This window comes from Nothoprocta perdicaria, unplaced genomic scaffold, assembly GCF_003342845.1.
Source record: "Nothoprocta perdicaria isolate Ctin4 unplaced genomic scaffold, notPer1 scaffold_311, whole genome shotgun sequence".
Taxonomy (NCBI): Eukaryota; Metazoa; Chordata; class Aves; order Tinamiformes; family Tinamidae; genus Nothoprocta; species Nothoprocta perdicaria.
In genome coordinates, this window is record NW_020455546.1 from 583,108 (window position 1) to 603,071 (window position 19,964).

General features: G+C 44.8%; 1 protein-coding gene across 2 annotated transcripts in view; it reads left to right on the forward strand.

Annotated features, from left to right (window-relative positions):
• FARP1 (FERM, ARH/RhoGEF and pleckstrin domain protein 1) overlaps positions 1-19,964 on the forward strand; it is a 154,740-nt gene that overhangs the window by 120,774 nt on the left and 14,002 nt on the right. The window contains exons 13-16 of one of the 2 annotated variants that reach the window (XM_026042710.1): positions 4,478-4,668; positions 6,491-6,580; positions 7,998-8,131; positions 18,201-18,282. In XM_026042710.1, the coding sequence (XP_025898495.1) occupies positions 4,478-4,668; positions 6,491-6,580; positions 7,998-8,131; positions 18,201-18,282 (497 nt within the window). The remainder of the gene's footprint in view (positions 1-4,477; positions 4,669-6,490; positions 6,581-7,997; positions 8,132-18,200; positions 18,283-19,964) is intronic. The other variant, XM_026042711.1, reaches the window with a different exon arrangement.

Sequence of the window (19,964 nt, forward strand, 5' to 3'; positions counted from 1 at the left end):
CTATGGAAGAGCGAGCCAGATGTTAGTCTGTGGCTACAACAGCGGCAGCTCTGTCAGATGCTTTCCTATGAGAAGAGCGGTGTTCTCATTAATGCAAGGGACACAGGGCCAAGAGCTTGGGTTTCACTACCAGAATGGAGTGTAGAAAACACTTATTTTCTCTGTAAGAAGAATAGATGGGATTAGTATCTTGTAGTACTTGACAAAAATTTCACTGACTTAAGTCAGTGCTCCRGTGCTGTGGAGCAGGCCCAAAAGGGAGCAAGCCAGGAGTCCTGCAATGTTCCAGGTACTGAGAAAGGCACTTTTCTGACTTAACACCTTTTACTTTCTGACAATGAAACTGTAAACCTTGACAATAAAATAGCCCCTAACAGTTGAGATTGTGTGAGGGCTTTAGGTTTTCTGGCAAATGTTCGAATTTCAGCATCTTTCCGTAACAGCTGATGTTTCTATCCCRGGAGCATCTTAGCACTGCTGTAGTCTTCCTTGCTGTTTAGCGCCAATGTGTAGGGATGGGAACTCCAGTTCACTGGGAGTGGATGAAGAACACTAAATGGCACAAGCTTCTTTCTCCTCAGTTTCAGGAGAAGAGGGAAAAAGAGGAGTTTTTTTTCAAGATATGTTGAGCCCCCTTTACCCTCACAAAGGAGAGCTCTTCTGAGCTAAGGGTGAAGCCTCCATGTRTGGGAGTTCAGAAGGCTGTCTACATAGTATAAACAAACAGGTAGCATGCTGTGTAGCCCCACCTGTGATTTGAATTGACCTCTGGGAGGGACTTTCTTCATCAACTGACACATTACAGCTATGAGCACTTCTTTATTCCCTGGTGCTGAACACATTTTAAAGCCATTTTGTTCACCCTGGCCAAGCTTGCCCCTGTAGGCATCAAGCTCAGCACCAATGTCCTGCAATGTGCTGCCCTGCCTGGGCATTCTCATTATCAAATTACTCTCAGAGACACAATGGGTGTTTCTACAGAAGTATATCCCTTAAGTATTTGATTTTAACCAGTGATTTCATGTTCCTCAGCACATGGGAAGTGTAAGTCAATGTGGACTGATTTGAGACACTTCTGAAGCTAGGACAAATAAGCTGTAGTTTCATGCTTTGTGACTGTCTAAAAGCCCGTTGTTGTTTCTTAGGTTTTTTGTTTTTGTTTTTCAAATTAACTTTTAATTAACTTTTAATTTCAAATTAACTTTCCTTACCACAGCAGGTTTTTTTCCCGATATGTTAATGGTAAGCTAGCTCAAAGCAACAAAACAGATGTTTTGGCATTGATGGGCTAATCCTACATCCTGTGATAAGGTCCAATCTCATTATTTGTCACTGTCATGGATGATTATTTGTTTCTCTTCTTAAATCCAACTTGAGAAAAAGAATTGAAATGCATACTTAATTCCTGCCCCCTCCACCACGGATATCATTTTATTCTGTGCTTGAACAATCCTTGGGTAAGCAGCTTTTGCCTGATCTCTCCATGTAGATAGATAACTCCATTATATTTGAAAGATAGGCCCCCATTTTAAGTCTAAGTCTAAATGGGAACTAGCTGGAATAYAAGCCAGGACTATTCCTTTCACCAGCTGCAAACCCTTTCAGCCTGCAGTGTGCCATGCAGCGCCACTCGACATCTAACAACAGACATGTTAATAATTTGCTGTCAATCAAGGAATCCTCTAGGGTAAAATGTGAGCAATTTCAGGAGCTTGTAAATAAAGTTGTTCTCCCTTCTGCTCCTGATTATATTCTGCAGTATTTAGTTGATGTGTAGAGCCTATGTGAATACACTCACTTGGCAAGAGGTCAGAGAAAGGCCCGTTTGGTTTATGTAAGTTATTTGTTCCTCACTGCCATGAAAAAGAGAAAAAGAAAAAAAARAGAGAAAAAGACAAAAAGAGAAAGTCATATTGCAACACTTGTCATGGTCCATCAGCATGATACATGTCCTGACTGATTGGTGATGGTGGAGAGAAGAACACTTTCTCTCCACCAAGAACCAAGAACACTTTCTCTCCACCAAGAGCTTTCATTTCTTCGTGACCTATTGGCTTTCTCATAGCAGAACAAGTCAGTTTTCCCACCTTAACCATAATGACATCTCATGTATCTTATGGCTGTGTTGGTTGTAATTAGGCCCCAAAATCTGCTAATCASCTGAAAGCATCTTGGGGTGCTTTTACAGTATAGCCACTTTCTTATACCTAGCTTTAATTTTCAGTTGTTCAGCACATTGTTATTCCTGTGAGGTTTCCAGTAGTCTTAGCAGAGCTCTTGCTTCTAGGTGTTGTGGTTGGATTTGGTCCTGCTGCTCATTTCCAAGTTGATACCGAAATGTAGCATTTTAACTTGCTGCAAAATAACTTTGAGAATGTCAGTGATGTATTGGTGTGCAAGTCTTTAATTGATGGGTTGTATCCTAAAAGCTGTGAGCCGCCAGGCAAGTATTTTAATGATGGTACTTTTCCCAAGTCTTGTCTTCCAAGTGTAGATTAGGAAGTCTTTTTAATTCATTGTTCATTTGATATTTTGTAGTTTGAACTACTCAAGGTGTACTGAGAAAAAATCGTGTATTTCAGAAGTTAGTTAGATCTAGGTTTGTCAGTAGGTGGGTAGGTATGTCAACTTATATCTATCTATCACAGATAGGTGCTATATAACTTCTAGAATATAATGCCTGTGAACTTCTCACAGAGGTGCAAACCATTTACTTGCTGTCATATGACAGGCATAGTGCCAGAATTTCTTTGTTTCCACATTTGAGGTAATACCACTTTTCTTATGTCTTTTGTAATGCAGAGTGTAGTCCTTTTAACTTTACAACCTTGCTATTAACCTGTTTTACTATTTCTCAATGACAAATTCCTTTTCTTTTGAAAACACTGTATGCAGTTGTGTGCTAGTGTCAATAAAATTGACATTTGTGTAACAAGCTGTGGCATTTTCTCCGATTTCACTGAACATTGATTTAGTGTGAAACTGTTGGTAAATCCTTTCTTGCTAGCTGTAATAATACAGAACTTCCAAGACAAATACTGCTTTGACTTTGATTTATAATAGGCTACATAACTGTCATGATTACGTAAACTAATAACTGTATTGTTTTTTCTTTCTCTTTTCAAAGCAATGATATATAAACATGGACTGATTTGGAATTGGAAAACATTCATGTTCTAGCAATAAATCTGAGTTCTTCCAGAAAATAAATAGGTTTTACTGCTGGCCTAATTATATTTATTGGTGCCTCTGTTTACTGGAGTGTCTCAGCTGGGTTGTAGTTACAGGAACACTTAACTAATATAATCTAGCGAGGATATAAACACATCATAGTAGTATGTATTTGACCTTAAGTATATATGGTGATGTATGTGTTTTACCTTTAGTCCGAGACAGCCTATTAGCTGTGGCAACTAAGAGCTTGTCATGGGKTTTTTTGCTGGATTTTAAGGTATGATGCCAAAACAAAACAGACTGTAATGTTTTTCTACATGAAAGATCTAGTTTCAAGTTTAAAAGAAAAGGCTCAAATTTTCATAGGTTTGGAGGAGGGGACAGTTGGGAGGACAGTGCAGTTTTGGCAAACTCCTTCCTTTGTGCAGTCCGTAGTCTGGCTGCCTGCCAAAAGACAAAACGCTGATTTTGATGTTATTTAATGTAGTGTATATGAACCCATGGAAGTGTCATTAATTGTATTTTTTTAATCCAAAATTAAATGGGGCTTTATATCTGTGATAATCTAAAATTGTCATGCTTTCTGCATTAAAAATATTGCTTTTCTTATGTAAATGTAATGCTAGCATTTCCATCCCAAACAATCAGAGGAGCATGGAAAGACCTACAAGGTATAATATGCATACTTCTGTTGTGTGTAGAAATTGGGGAGAGAGTAGTTTTCTCCCTTCGTGTTAGATATGACTGTTGTTACTTAGGAGCAACACTGCCATAGAAAGTCCTTGTTTCTTTTTCTGTAACCTTCCACTAGATATATGTGTTCTAACGTGTATCCTGTCGTTTCCAATGAAGTATTTAAGCTGATTTGAGTCTTCAGTGATGTGCTTTGCTAGAAAGAATGGTGCTCCTAGGGTGGCTCCATTATTTTATTTATTGTATTGAATACTGCTTCTAAAACTGAAGAAACTGTTCTTCAGTTTCTTAGATTGGATAACACTGTTGAAAAATTTGGCAGGAATTTGGTGTTTAGCAGTCAGTCTTTGCAGCACAGTCATTTATAGCTTCACACCTCATAGAGACACTAATTCCAGCCAGTTTCATTAGCTAAAAGACTGCTTTGGTCCCTTGGTTAATGCAAGTGGATGCATCTCCTCTGATTTAGAGTCCATTTGGACTAGTTTGAGGACCCTGATGACTGTATCTTGTAGCGTAATTTCCCATGCTGCAATTTAAGATTGTAACTTCTGGTACCTTCTGGAGAAAACCTGCCCTAACTGGGTTTTCTGTCTTTTCATTTCTTTAGCAGGTTCTCTGACTGGTAGCCCTCACCTTTCAGAGCTTTCCATCAATTCCCAGGGAGGACCATCCGTGGCAAATATGTCCYTATCTCCAAATCTGAGCCCTGATGCCAAGCAGGCGTCTCCCCTCATCAGCCCTTTGCTGAATGACCCGGCATGCATCCGGACTGATGATGAGGAAGAGGTCAAAAGAAAGGTAAAACAGCTGGCCTTGGCTCTCTTCTCCATGTTGTGTTGTGATTGCAGCTCTTTGTCAAGGGATTAGTATCTAGAGCCCTGCTGCTTCCTCACTGKAGGTCCAACAAATAACTGGACTGGGGTCACTTGGCATCTGCCAATGTCTCCCATGTAGTGACCAAGAGTATCCATGAACTCCAGTGGCAGAACTCATGCAGTTCAGGTTGGATCAGGCCAGAACTATGAATTGGCTGTAGGTGAGGATTCAGTGCCCTAGATTCATCCTACTGAACAGAGAGGTGGGCACCCCAGTGCCCTTCTCTAAGCAGTAGAGAGATGCTGAGTAGCTCCATGTCTCTGAAGTTACTGTGGAAAAAAAACCTTGGCCAGTCTTTTTGGCTGCAGCTTCAAGAGCTTGTTTTGACATGGTTTCTATTTATAAAGCTAGCATGTTTTTAAGGAGACGGGTTTTAGTAATTTGCGTTAAGAAAAGCCTCGGCTCCAGTACATTACTGGATGGAGAATTTCCAGGTGACAAAGGAGGAAAGAGACAGCTTGAGCTTGGTGCAGGAGTGTCCAACCCCAGCTCTGCAGGCATCCTCTGCTGGGAGCACCACTTGCACATGGTTGTGGGTGTAAAAATGCTTCTCCTGAGCCACAACCCTCAGTGTTCAGCTGCAAATACTTGACTCAGCCCCATCCTTGCAGCGCAGCCACAGGGGAGCATCAAATTCAAAACTGGTTCTCGAAGACAGAAGTGACTCTGAGCCAAGGTGTCCTGGGCTTGGGCTGGCTCGTCCCTCCTGCAGCAGCCCAGCAGCCTCCCTYGCTGGCTGCCTGCTGTGCTGCAGGGCAAGAGGGTCTTGCTCTTGTGCCCATGTTGTCCGCTTTCCTGAGCTGGGAGCACATGAGAAGGAAAAGAAGGAAAGGTAGGAAAGGAAGAGAGAAAGTGTGGGAATTTCTGCTTCCCTACTATGCCTAGTGAGAAGTTTGTGAGCAAAACTGGGGAAGAAGAAAAGCCAAGGGTCACTTAACAGACTTGAAGTTCTCTGTGCCAGTCTAAGAGCAGCCCAGTGATGTGTGTAGCTCGCACCAGCTGATGGTGGCTCCCGTGGGGCTGSACACTGAAATGCTCCCACAGTCTTTCCCCACATGCCTTTCCAGTGCATCCTCTTCACTGATGACTTTGAGGGAGGAAACAGAGAAGCGAAAGATCTGTGGCTGTGTTGCTCCTGTTTTGTGCTTCCTCAACAACACCAAGACCAAGATCATTGGGATCTTTTGGCTGTTTGGAATTAAGAGGTTAAAACTGCTAATGACTTTGCCTCTTGGATAACACAGGTAGATTGTTATCCTGACCCATTGCTAGGTYGTTCAGCTGCACTGGGAAAAACTTGTTTGTCTTTTTTGAAAGTATTTTGCTGTAGGCCTTTTAAGAATGTTCCAAGTTCCAAAAGTTCCAATGGAACCCCTAAGAATCACACACTAATTGCTAGCAAGGGTTAATGGTAATGGTTAACGGCAAGGAATTTCTTCCTGATCATCAGAATATGCCCCACTCCAGAAGCATAGAGTAAGGCTAAAGGAACATCAGCACCCTAGAGCTGTGGAAATAACCTTGGCGGAAAGGAATCTCTCAAGAATCCATAGAAAGTGTTTTCTGTCTTCTGTTTGCAAGGAAAGATTGTTCTCAGGGCTTTGAAACATTAAAGCATGAGTCACCATAATCACGAGCAARGGTCACTAACTTGTAGCTATCTTGTGATCGCTGTCTGCATTTTTTTCTGCAGAAGGCAGCTCCAGAAAAGCAGGTGAAAACCTAATGTGTTTGCCATTTGCAGAGATTCCCAACTGAGAAGGCTTACTTCATTGCTAAAGAAGTYGCAACCACAGAACGCACATACCTGAAGGACCTTGAAGTCATCACRTCGGTATGTTTCCCTGAGCATTATTCATGAAACATGATGCTCTAGTCAGCAGTAGCATTTTATCTGCTCCATTTAACATCTTAGTGTGCCATGCAACTTTTTTTATATTCTGCACTTAAGGTATTCTCTGCGATGCACAGGAGTACAGCTCTAGGGAGGGAGGAACACAAGAATCAGAAAGCAGAAATTTGCACTGTGGTTAGTAATGTGCACTACAAAACTATTTCAGGTTGAGGAACTTAAAACACAGTTCAGTTATTCTTTCTTCTCTCTCATGCTTTGTGGTTGCAATTATTAAAAATACCTGTGGGTTTTCAATGATTCTCTTAAAACTGAAGTTGCTGCCTAGAGGAGCTATGAATTTTTTCCCTGACTCAAATGTTCTCCAACATGAAATATTGTCATAGCACCTGTTTGAATGATTCTGCTTAACGTATGAAGTTGAACTCTTAAGGAACTCACTATATTACAGTATCTTACTACCTATTCAGAGCATGATGGTTCCTAAAACAGCCAAGAGAGGTCTATGCTTTCTTTTCACATGCAGCAACAGTCCATTTTGATTTTGAAGCATAACGTGTGCAAGATTTGGCCTTAAATTTGCCCTGTAAGAGGGCACTGGATCCAAGATCTCTCATTGTGTTTCAGCAGTGCAACTGGTTGTAGACCTCCCAGCTCTTTAATGCTTTTTTAATGCATGAAACGTTGCCAGGGCTGTGCATTCAGGGTGCATTGCCTCCTCCTGCATTGAGTAGTGTGATAAGGAGACATGATGCAGGGAAGAGCCTGTTGTAGCCACCAGCGAAAGACACCTTCTCCACAGGCCCTGTTTTGTTCCAGGAGGCCACATGGGAGATGCAGTTGAGATAGCTGTGGCTTCATGGCTGACTATTTCAGACTTTCTGGGGAAGCCAGGCAATAAAAAAGAGCCAGGCTGTGTGAGACAGTAGCTCTTTGTCCACTCACAGCAACATGGGCTTGAGTATTTACTGTACCAGCTCTTGCCAAGGGGATTTCAGATAGCAGTAGGCAATGCAAATGCAGAAAATCTTTTTTTGTTTTGACTGAAACCCTGCATTTTCTTCTTACACTTGAAATATTGGTGAATTCAGTCTGAACTGACGAAGCAGTTCGGGCTTGAAAAGAATTTTCAGGGTTTTATCAACAGTAAGAGTGAGGAAGGGAGTTTCTTTTTCAGCCAAGCAGGACTAGACCAAGACACCATTTCAGTACACGAGACTGTCAAGAGGAGCCTGAGTTACACTCTTAGTACCAACTAAACAGATGCTTCCTGGGTTAAATGTATAAGTGCAAGACATGTATGTGTTTCGTGTGTAAAGACAACAAATAATCATACCTGCTGCATTGTATGCCCTTGATAACTTTGCTTTTTGGTTTTTTTTTTTTTCTTCATTTGTAGTGGTTTCAGAGTGCAGTGAATAAAGAGGATTGCATGCCCGATACACTGAAGAATCTCATTTTCTCCAACTTCGAACCTTTGCACAAGTTTCATGCTGGTTTTCTCAAGGAAATTGAGCAAAGACTTGCTCTGTGGTAAGACTGTTTTGTGCTGCTTATCAGCGTTATTTCCGGCAGCTTAGCATTTTACCATTGCCTTTTTGCTAAGTCTTTGTATCATGTGATTTGACTGCTGTGACTCATTTGTGCAGGTCGCAGATGTTGGTTATTAAGAGCCTGCATGCACTGACTCATGCTTTGTACGTGTTTACTTGATCAAGTCTGTTGCTCAGGTTTCTCAGCCAGGTACAGACATATGTAAATAAGCCCATAACACTGGATAAAGCTGCCTCTTGCCAAATGTCACTGTTCTTGCGTGGCAGCTCTTCTGAAAGACATGCTGCAAGGCTTGTGGGTGATAGAAGAGTGAGACAAAGGTCCCAGTCGTGTTTCTGCCAAGTAGGGCTATACTGACAGAAATTTGGGAGAGCAATTGCCTATTCAGCAGCACCACGACTTGGACATTCTCAGGGTGCACAGTGAGCTCTGCAAACAGCCGAAATATTAGAAGAAGACGTTGGTCTTGAAAACCATCTAGCCACAGCTTAGCAGTGACAGTGAAACATGACAGTTTTGTGAAGTAACYGAGATGAGTAATTCTTCCCTGGCAGGAGTGCGTAAGTGAGTGTGTTTGGCCAGTGATATCGGAGCCAGGGCAGTGCGCAGGAGCCCTCTCCTCCCCCTCACTCGACCCATCTGGACRAGGCTGCCTTGCTCCGCGCAGGCATTTACTGGAGCTTTATCTTCAGTGGGGGCACCCAGAGCTTTTCTTTCTTAATTAGGAAAGAGTCACAATGGAAAATCGCATGGAGGCAGAGGTTGGGTACCCCTGCAGGCGGTCCTGCTGAATGCTAAGCAGTTTAATGCCTGCTTAACCAATTAATCAAAACAAAGCAAAGCATAATCTAAGAGTGTGTGAATTTAGCTCTTGTGATGTGGTGAGCGAGGTCTTTGGATGAGAGCACAGCAGTGGGCAGACTGGTGTTATCCAACCTCAACATCGTATCTGYGCCTTCATCTCCAGGATCCTTACTATCTTTTAATCATGTCTGGGCACAGARCTGCAGTTAATGTCCATCTGTGTGGCATTTTTCTGATGGGTGGAATATGTTTTGTGCAGGACTCATGTAATYGTACCAAATGATTCACAAAGTCTGGCTTGTATGTGATTATTTAGTGTAATACTTGGAAGTCAGAAGTTTATACAGTGMCCAGTAGTGCTTTCCAGGAGACCCTTAAATATCAATTTCCCTTTTTGCATCCCTTGTGMGAAAGGTGAGAGAAGTTGATGGCAAAGCAGCTGATAAAACTAAACACATCTGACTTGAACTGAGTTTCCCATCAAAGGGCCTAATGTAAAGCAGATGTATGTAACAAGGAGAGCAGCATGGAAAGGAGGTTGGTACCAAATCAAACTGCCCAGACTGTTGTCTCACACTGATACCTTTGATATACAGATCTTTGATATACAGATATACAGATATACAGAAGCAACAGAGCACTATTTGGACCAGAATTTGTCCCCTTGCTTTCACACACTGCCAGGGGAGCATGTGGTTTCTGAGTCCTTCCAGGCTGATGCAACTTGGCAATGGATGCTCTGCTCCATATTCTTTGAGCACCCCAATATCTCACYTTCAGATGAGCTCTTGCCTGCACTGGCATGGGGCAAATACCAAAAAGAGAGGGGGAGGTGGTTCTATCCAGCACGTATTTGACAGCCTGTCTTCCTTGGAGCCCAGCSTGTGCATGTTTCACATGGCAAGAAGGCCTCAGACACTGGAAAACGCGAAATGTTTTCAGTTGACTGTGCAACTGTATATGGCACAGACAACATGGGGCCATGTCACTTGAGAGATCCTGGTTGTATCCAGCGTGGTGCAAAGAATTCAGACACAGAGCAGCAATAGCTCCCATCAGCGAAGAGATGAATGATGCTAAGAGGGAGCTGGTGAATGATGAGGTCTGGCAGACGCTGTGCGAATCTAGCACATCCATATTTCTTCAGAAGAAGAGGCAGATCTGGTGGCTTTTAGAAACAATTAGAGCATGCAGAGAAGGTTTTTCTTCTGAATGCCATAAAAGGTTCAGAAAMCACAAATAAGTCTTCGTGTACATGTAAGGGACAAAATGTTACAGCCTGTTGGGAGCCWCAGTTGCTGTGAGGTCCCCAAACACAAGCACTGAAGTGATGGTGAGATATCTGGGGAATTCTACTGGAGTCACTGGGAAAAGAACTCACAACAAATATTTAGGCTGCAGAGTTTCTTTATTTTTCTTTTGTTCCTCCTTTGCAATGAGCATCTTAMAGAGCTAAGGAAGCCTTTTGCTTTCCAGCTTTTCCTTGCTTTCTGAGGCTACAGTTTGACAGAGCAGCGAGCCCGGCCCTAAGGCTCCTACTACATTAAAACTGCAGTAGCTTCGTGATGCCAAATGTGAATCTGCTGTGAAGTTACCATTCAAATTTCTTGAAATTTGCTCAGAAATATTTTGATGGGGGGCAAGTGGGCACCTTGTTCTGACTCTGTGAGATCAGCTCTTGTCCCTCTTCCCCCGTGAGCTCAAAGCTCCTGTGAATTCTGTAGCAGCTGCTCTGATTAATGTGACAGAAGTGCAGTCATGTTCCTGCCCCAGTTCTGGGGCCACTTTGCACCCACCCCAGAGCCTGAGTTTACCTCATGCGGCACCAAGGCTGTACTTTGGGGTTGGTTTTACAGCTCCGGCACATTTGAATAGGCAAAGTTTGGAAGGGCTGTGGAAACTCAAGGGCAGTTGAAGGATGGGTGTTTTTACCTCATGCCACCGATGCCGAGATAAATTGCAAGCAGTAAACGGTATCCTGTAGAGACTGCGGTTTAATTAAGTGGTGAGTGACAACAACACACAGTCCCTCAGTGGACAGAAAAACAATGGCAGCGTGGTAAGGAGTAACAGTTCTTCAGCACTGTGAGCAAGGTCGCTTAGGTCAARTATGTCCAAACCACCATGCTCGTGTCTATGTCTTTGACCTTGGGTAGTTTGAAGCCAGTGGGTTTCAGTTCTTTCCAGGAGCCCAACACAGAGCTCTGCAGGGTCTGCAGAAGCAGCCCAGGAAGCCGTGCAGCTCCTCGAGAGTCTGGCTGACACCGAGCTCCGTCACGCTGCTGCAGTCAGATGCTGGCAGAATTCAGGCCAGCTCATTTAAATCTGAATTTCCTATGTCAGCTCTTTTACTTTGCCAGGCAGGACATAGGGAAGGTGGAAAGCTGTCCTGAGACGTGAGCGTGCTCTGCTCCAAGGGCTGCGTGTGCTACAAAAAAAAAAGGACCTCGTGGACCTCATCAGGCTGCTGAAACCCCCTGGTTACTCCATTGTGTCATGGGAACTTGTCCAAGAGCATAAAATCCCCGCAGGGAATAATCTATTTTCTGCTAGTGGATAACATGCTGAGTTAATTATTCACTTAAAGTGCAGGTCAGCCTCCTTGGGGTGCATGGACTGTGAGTCTAAGGTTTATTCCAGACCCTCATGTTGGGTGTTGGAAGCTCCTGCAGGAAGCCCTTCCCAGCACTCTTGAGACTTGGATCACATTGAAGCAAAATGTGAAGCCTTGCAAAGTTGCTGGGAAGAGAGCAAGGCCAAGGGGGACCACTCTTAACAACTGTGAGACGTGTCTGTGCTTTTAATTTATTGAACCTCTATAGATGTTCTGTATTTGGCTCCAAGAAGCTCAGATTGCGTGCAGTATTAAAAGCACTTCTGGCTTGCTCACACGCTTCTGAACTCTTTGAACCTGCCTTCAGAGGCAGGGTGTTTGCTATATATCCAAAGGGCTGGTAACCTTTTGGCCCAATTTTAGATTCTGACAGGTCCGATTTGTTTCTTTATACAATACACCCATTTTTCTCCTTCCTATTGCATTTCCTCAGAGCAGCAGCTCTCTGTGTCTAGCACAGATTGAGAAATGTTTCTAACAAGACATGAATTGATGCTGACACGAATAGCCAACTGCAGTGTATAGGAACTTGCTGCGTTTTTCACAGCCACAGTTTATTTATGGCCAGCAAACAACAGATTCCCCATGCTTTTACTGTGCAGCATCAGAAGGTTGGTCTCAGCCAACCTTTTTCCATCAACTTTCACCATTCCCGTTGCCAACCACGTCCCTGGGAGCAAGTGGTAAATACTGCACAGGAGGTCCTGTGGTTGAGGGAGATGAAGGGATGACYTTTGGTGGGTAGGGACAGACAGATGTGGGGCTTTGCCCTCTTGCCCAACAGGGAAGGAGGAGGGAGAAAGAACAGGAATTGGGAGAGGGAACAGCACAGGGTTAGCAAGGACCAGGAAAAGTCCATTGGRCCCGCATGGATACTCCAACTCATCCCTGTTGTTCCTCAGCAAGGCTCTGGTGCTGTGAGGCCCCGAGTTCCCAGCCCTTTTGCTATTCAATGTGCTGCTTAACACTGAGTTGTTGTCTGAGAATGACCTCAAAGTGGCTTCTATTTCCCAAAGCCTGGGAGATTTTATGGTGAGGAGRAAGAGGTGTTGGCAGTACAGCCAGAGCATGACGTGCTCTGTTAGCACCTGGCCACTTGAATTTGAGAAGCTCTTTAGGTTTTGATCCTCCATTTAGGCAAGATGTTTTAATGGGCTATTCATTTGGACCACAAGCACTGTTTCCCAGCCAAAAAGCCTGAGCTCATCTTCCCTCACCTCTTTAGGTGTTCCATGTCACGGGTTTCCAAACTGGCTCCTGTACATTCTGACAGGAGAAGGCAAATGGAGAGCCATAAATTTACCCCTTGCTAGATCACTAAGTGCTGCCGCGAACAACGRTAGGAAAAGCCCAAATAGCCATTTCTGCCCCAGGAAGCCCTCTTAGGAAATGTGTGTCTGTGTTCTGGGCCTTATCCATGTGTTAGAAAGAGAGAACATTACATAATCTTAAGAAACGTGGGCAGATTTATCTTCTCCCAGGGAAGGCAGTAATCGGACTCCTTGTTTGAAGGMACTTCTGAGGAAAGCTGCTGCTCCGTGCTACCAGATGTGGCTGCGAAACGTGTTGCTGTTAATTTGCAAAGAAGCTCTTAGATCTTAGCATATGAAAGGAGGAGGCTTAGCCAGGATTTGAAGGAGCCAGTTTGGAAACCTGTAATAAAAAACATGGAGAGAGGTGTAGAGAAATGAGCTAAATGTGAATTTAGTAACCATTTTTGTTTAAGAAAAAGCACTTGTGATCAGACAGAAAAACCTAATAAGTGGTTTACATAAATGCAGGAGCAAAACCTCCTGCCTTCTCAAATATGAGTTTTAACCATCCAGCTGGTTTGTGTTTGTTTGGAGGCTTGGCGTTTTCGTTGTTATTTTTTTAGGAACCATAATTTATGTCTTTTAGGCCATAATTTCAAAGGTGCCTTTGAGCACATTTAAAGGAATGAGATACATATTTTGTAGCTAGCTTGCTTTTGAAAGGAAAATTTGCATTACTCAAGTCACTYTTGGGTACATCTGGAGATCAGGGATGTGCTACACCCAAATGGCTCTGAAGGGATGAGAAAGGCATAGCTAGGCCCRGATCCTTTGGTCAGGCTCAAAGTCCTGTTATATTCATCCCTCCAGTGAGATGTGTCCAGGATTCCCAGTGACGAGCTGCCGCTACAGAGTAAGTACAAGTGGTGTTGTGTTTTCAGTGTGTCTTCTTGGCAAGGTTTCACTTGCTTGGAACTCTTACTTTTAAAAGTTTTACCACACCGGATTTGAGGCGGATTGGGTTTCTTGCACAGGAGACAGGAGTTCCCAAGAACAAGTCTTGAAACGTGTGTTCCCTCCCCGAGGGTTTGGATGAGCTCTGGTAACTCCGTTGGCTCTTGCAGGGCCCTTTTTTCTACTCTGAGGCACCTCACAGTGTTGACTGAAATGGGCAGGGTGCTGAATGCTGCTTTGTAGGGTATCTGAGAGAAAGATGCTGCGTAGCTTTTATCATCTCTTCCAGTTGCAAAATAACCTTTTTTTTTTTTTTTTAAGGCAACATTAATGGGGAGTTTTAGGATAATTTTTAGTATTAGAACTTCTTCAGGCACTTCAAAAAAAAAAAGTCAAAAGTGCCTAAGTGCCTAAAGAAAAGCCACAATATCCAGGAGGGAGACACTGTTCTGTAGTGTGTAACAGAGGGTCACACAGTGCAAATATCTTTCTTCCCAAGGCTGCATTTGAGATTTTTACATTTAGCTGAAAGAAAGAAACCTACACGGAGATGCTTTTTCTTCCTTCTCTGCCTGCCCACCTACCCCATCAGATTTTTGTTCCTTGCAGTAGTGGTTTTGAATGACTGATGGTCTTGGATTTCCTTTCTTTCATTCTCTATGATGTACACTGAGGAGCCTGCACAGTCCAAAAGTCCAGCCTAGCTGCTTGCGAGGTCTCTATAAGTTGAGCTGGTGGCTGGTTTTAAAATTATATCAGGTAGCATCAGACTCATATATATTTGTGTTATGTGTGTATGTATATATTCATAGCATCAACTTATACCTGAGTTCCTGATGAGGTGTAGGAGGCAGTCTCCTCCTCTTCGCTTACAGCTGCACGCTTGCCTCATGGTTACAGAGGACAGGACTGTTTGTACGAAGAGGGAAATGAGCATATTTACAGAATAACAGATCTACTCTTCAGTACCATTTTCAGTGGCATTAGACCTCCCCACTCAGCGTTGGTTAAGGGCACATTATGAGTAGTGTGAAAAACAGCTCCTATATCTTCTATAGAGCTGGGGCATCATAAATCAGTTCCATCTTGGAAATCTCTACGAAGCGAGTCCCCCCATTTTCAGCTCCATCCCCTGTCACTGGCAAAGAGAGGCCGTGTTTGAACAGTGACCCATGAAGACCAGGAGCCAGAAGAGCTATTTCTTGTTGTGCACCAATGCACAACGAACGGGCAACTTCTTCCCCCTCAGGAGGCCGAGTGCTTTTGCTTGGGGCGTGAGCCGTGGGGAGCGCTCTCCCCTTCGTGCCCTTCTGACTGCTGGAGCCCAGAGGTACCACGTGGCATGGGTGGGCAGTTGGTTTGTATCTTCTGTAGTGTGAGGTGCCCTTTCCTGGGGGGATCTTTTCTTTGGTTTGCTGGGATTTGCRTGGTGAGGAGCTGGGAGCATGGAGGTTGGTGGAGAGTCTTGGGAGACAGCAGGGCTGGAGCAGAGGAGGCACTGTAGGAGGTAGCTATGAAACTGTCCTGCTTGTCCCCTATTGTCCCCATGCCTGGTGTCAGCTTCCCCTGCCCCCCTGGCGTGCACGGCAGCCAACGTGCCTTGCCTACGCACTCTCCCTAGGGAGAAAATCGCTGCTGCTTCGAGGGGCTGCATTTCCATGAGAGAAGCCGGGACAAGGGTTGGAGGCAGGAACAACACTGGGCTGTCCTATTTCCGTGTTTCCTCGGGCTTCCAGTTCTCGGAGCGGGACTCGGCTGCCTCCGGTGCAGGTTGTCCCCGTTGGCTCTGTCGGATGGCTCTGCCGTGACTCAGCTCTTGGCTCTGCAGGCAGTGGCTGGAGAGACGCTGTCGCGTTGGGGGAACTCATTTCTCTGCCTCTCTGTCTCCTCTGGCAAGATGCAGGATGGGGCTTGAGAGCCCTGGGACAGCTGAACAAGCCCCGGGGCAGCTCGTGGCCGAAGCTCATGGAGAAGCGCTGGTGGAGCTGCCCGTGCCGCTGCGCTCAAGTCAGGGCAGGCAGGCAACTTGTGGCGGATAAGGACCCAACTGTTCACCAAACAACTGCACCAAGTATTAGCTGAGGTAGCTAGCAGGTAGGAGCTTGGCTTGGCAAAGAGCGTTCCAGCCAAACTACACGTAACCTTGAGTTCAGAAAAGCCATTTTCTAATTTAAAAATAGCAGCCAATAAAGATGTCCTTAACGTTTGCCTTGGCAGTAAACCAGAAGGGTGGCGAACGGCTGGAAGCCKCTGGGTTAAATCAGCTGCAGACACATGCAAAAGGATCCTGACAACGGCAGAGAGCTGGAGAACAGCACGCAAAGCCTGAGCTCCCCTAGAGCCTGCTGCCAAACGCTGTGTTGTTCCTGGCAGCGGTGCCATTTATCCGGCTTTGGTGTTTCTGGGAATGTGGGAGTGTGTGGGAATGTGCAACTGTGTGAATTGTCCCGGGGGTGCCGCGATGGCCACGCAGGTTGGGGGCGACTTCCCCTGCTGCCACCGTGGTGCCCCCATGCTGCACTTCACCTGGTTGGGGGGTTTAGTTGGGGCCACTTGGGTTTTTATCTCTTTCAGCAAAGTGTTGGTGGTGGGAAGTGGCCCCAGAGCAGTGGTGGAGGGAGTCTGGATGTGAAAGGAAAGGAGATGGGCATGGAATAGGGAGGAGACAGCATGGAGAGGATGGGTGACGACCAGCAGAAACCTCCTGCAGAGAGAAGTTGGACTTCTCTCTCTGCCCTCTGAGTGTCTCTAGACTCGTACCATCCATGTGTGCCTCTCTTGCCCCCTGCAATACAGGGCATTTCTTAGGTGTGTTTTAACTAAGTGCAACAAAACAGTGCTTGTTTTATGCGGTGCTTTTGCAAAGCGGGTACAGCTCGTTAGAGCCACCATTGCCACAGCCCAACCTCCCGGCCCCCTGTAACCTCTGGTTTCAGGAAAACATAAACAGCCCTGTGGAAAACTGTGTTTTTCATGCTTAAATAGGCATGTGGGTGCCTGGAGAGTTAGCACAACGAGGCCCAATTAAAGACAGCCTAAGAAACTGGGGATTTGTGCAAATGAACACGCAGCCATCCCCGATTTATCAGTGGATTCCCCTTTCTCTTGCAAGAGGCTGTGCAGTATTCCTAAACAGGGCCCCTTTTCCCAGGTGGAAAAGCGAGTAGAGGGAGGTTGTTCAGCGTTTATCTTTGCAAAACAAAATATGTCTGAATAGGCATCTATTCATGCAAAAATGTACAGATTTAAAAAGAAAAAAATAAAAAAAAAGTCGGTATATCTTACCAGGGTAACATATATTCCTAATAGCTGCCTCTTCTGTGATTTGGTGAGTGCGAAACCTCTCTGGCTTAAATTGCTTTTACTAAGAAATGCAGAGATTTACCATCTGGTTGTCCATTAATTCCTTCCCAGCACCRCAGATTTTCTTGAAAGAGGGACCTACTACCGGGCTGAGAAGCAGCACTTCTCACGTTAGCGACCGGGCCAAACCTCTGTCCTCATTCCTGGGCTCCAGGACTGGATCTGCCTCCCAATACACATCTCTGGTGTTGATCTGAGTGTTAAGAATTGAGGACAGCCCGTAAAAAGCTGTGCTGCAGGAAATTTGGGTGTAATATTAGAGGCTGGAAGAGGGAGGGAAGGGAGAAGCAGTGATACTCACATCATTCACCCTAGAGATTTTCTTTCTGAAATCCAACTAAATTAGAAGAGAGCTCTAACAGTTAGGATCTTGTGGTCATAATTTTTTCCTGCTGTATTTTCTAGAAGATGTATTTGGATTCACTTCACTATTCCATGGGAAGATCTTTCTCATCCGAAGTGTGGTTGCTCCCAAGTGGAGCCCCCACCCAAGCACAGCTGGTGGGACGGGAGGGAGCATTTTRCATTTCTAACACCAAAAGTGACACGCTCAAAGAAGGTTCCCTGCCAATATGTGACACGTACAGGTCAAACACAGATGCTGGGTAGATTTTTTTATTTATTTCCACTACCCCTGGTGAGAGCAGAAGGTTTTGGGGAGGGCGAGCCCCTGCACATCCTGCTCCTGGGTGCGATACTTCACTGAATTGTCTGTTGTTTGTGACAGTGCTTCAACATCTCGCTCTTCCTCAAGCCATTTCCAGCCTTCTCTCACGTCATTAAAAATGCTAGCAATTTTCTACAAAAATCAAATCCATCTCTTAAGTGCCTGCCCTCTGCGTTGCACAAGGAGGAGCACGAGGCGGCTGGGTGAAGAACGTGCTGCCCTCCGTGGGAATTAAAATATCCATCAGGAAGATTCTCCACGTGCTCCCGAGCTAAGGAGCACTGGGGCTTCAGCTCTTGAAAGAAATGAGCTGTTGAGCTCCTTTGTGTGCTTGTAAGTGATTATGCACTTGCACTGCCCGACTCAAGTGTCTGATGTTTCTGTTGCTGACAGGGAAGGCCGCTCTAATGCTCACATTAAAGGAGATTACCAAAGAATTGGGGATGTTATGCTGAAGAACATTCAGAGCATGAAGGTAGGAATGATCCAGTAACTGCTAAGCTTTGACATGGATTAGTATTAATGTGCGTTTCATTGTCATATGGTGGTGTCTTTTGCGGTGGTTTTTGTCCATTGTGATCCAAGTTTATGCTATAAAAGCTTCCGCTGATGAAGGAGAGCACTGAGATTTGCAAATTCATGATTTTAAATTGTCCAGCCCCTTTTCCTCAATCTCTTCTCTGAATATAGGGGCAGCATGCATGCAAATTCAGGAGCATTTCACTTCTAATTCGTTAATCTTCCAATTAGGGCAAGTTCCAAATTTGTATGTCTGAAGGGATGGCTCAGTGGCAGAGTGTGGTTGCGTGCAAAGATAACTGTTAAGATACTGCATGAGCAGTGGCTGCGGTCTGGACAGCGAGWGGAGCTAGAAAACTTTCATTTGTGCAAGTTGGATGGAAGACTTTTGGAATAAATGATGATAGTTACTTTTGGAACAGGCAGCACGGAGCACAGGCACGAGAGCCTATGGAAACACTACCAACGTTCACAGTCCCCACCAATAACACTTATTAATGTATCTAGGCATYCAGTCCTATTAACTGTGGGGCATCTTTTCTTTAGCGATCGTTTGGGAATTAGCCAAAAGTCTTGGATGCCCACGCGGAGTTCATCATTATTAGGTGTCTGGCACAAGGTGGCACGGCATCCTTTTTGCACGTGCATCTCAAAGTGCTTTTGCAAATCTCAGCTCTGCCTTTCCTTGGTGATTTGTCACTTTGCATCCTGCACTTAAGCAGCCTCGAGTCTTTGGCTGTTTAGACTTTACAGCTCTGCTGAGATGGCAGGGAGCATTAAGCTTATCTTTCAGAGAGATGGATAGAGGGGTTAAGTGATATGCCAATGATTATATAGTGAGTTTGAAAAACAGAATGTCAAAATTTTGATTTACTATCCCCAACGAAAACACGAATTTGTCCCCAACAAAGTGCCCTCACCCTTCCTGCAGTGTACTTAGCAGGAGCAGCTTTCTGCCCTCGARACACGTTTCAGCTCTGTTGGAAAAAATGCAGGGGAAAGTTTTATACCTCCCTGCCCATCCTCAATAACACGACTCTTCACAAAGGGTTTTTGGAGTCTCTAAACTTCTCACAGTTTGTGCTTCAGCTCTGAGCACTTTCCAGCGTTAAGCTGTTTCTTCTTCAGTGTCTGTGGGCCCTTCTGTGGCACTGCTAGAGGGCAGGGGTTTTTCCTTAGACCTCTCTGCGTGCTTTCCCCTTTGCTTTTCTCTTTGTCATTAGAGGATCTTGTGGCATTTGCTTTCAGAAGTGCCACCGCTCATAACTACAGGGGTGCAGAGGAGAGAAGCAAAATCCAATTGGACTTAAGGACCTCCACAGGAATAAATGTCAGCATTGTCATGGGACCTTTTAAAAGATCAAGTGCTCCTAGTTTGCTTAGCCCAGGAAAGAAGTGAGGAGCGAGTGGTCAGTGGGCAACCTCAGCAGTAGCCCAGAGGGACCCCTTGGCTTTGCTTCTTTGCCTCTTGTCCGTTAGAGGCTTGCAGAATGAACATGTGCACGGAGAAAGCCCCTTGGTTGTAGGGAAATTACATTTCTGCTATGGAAGCAATCACAAGAGAGAGGGGGTTGATTGGAAACCTGTCAAAGAGCCCATGAGCTTTAGATTAAGCCAGATTGCTTTCTGAAGTGCATT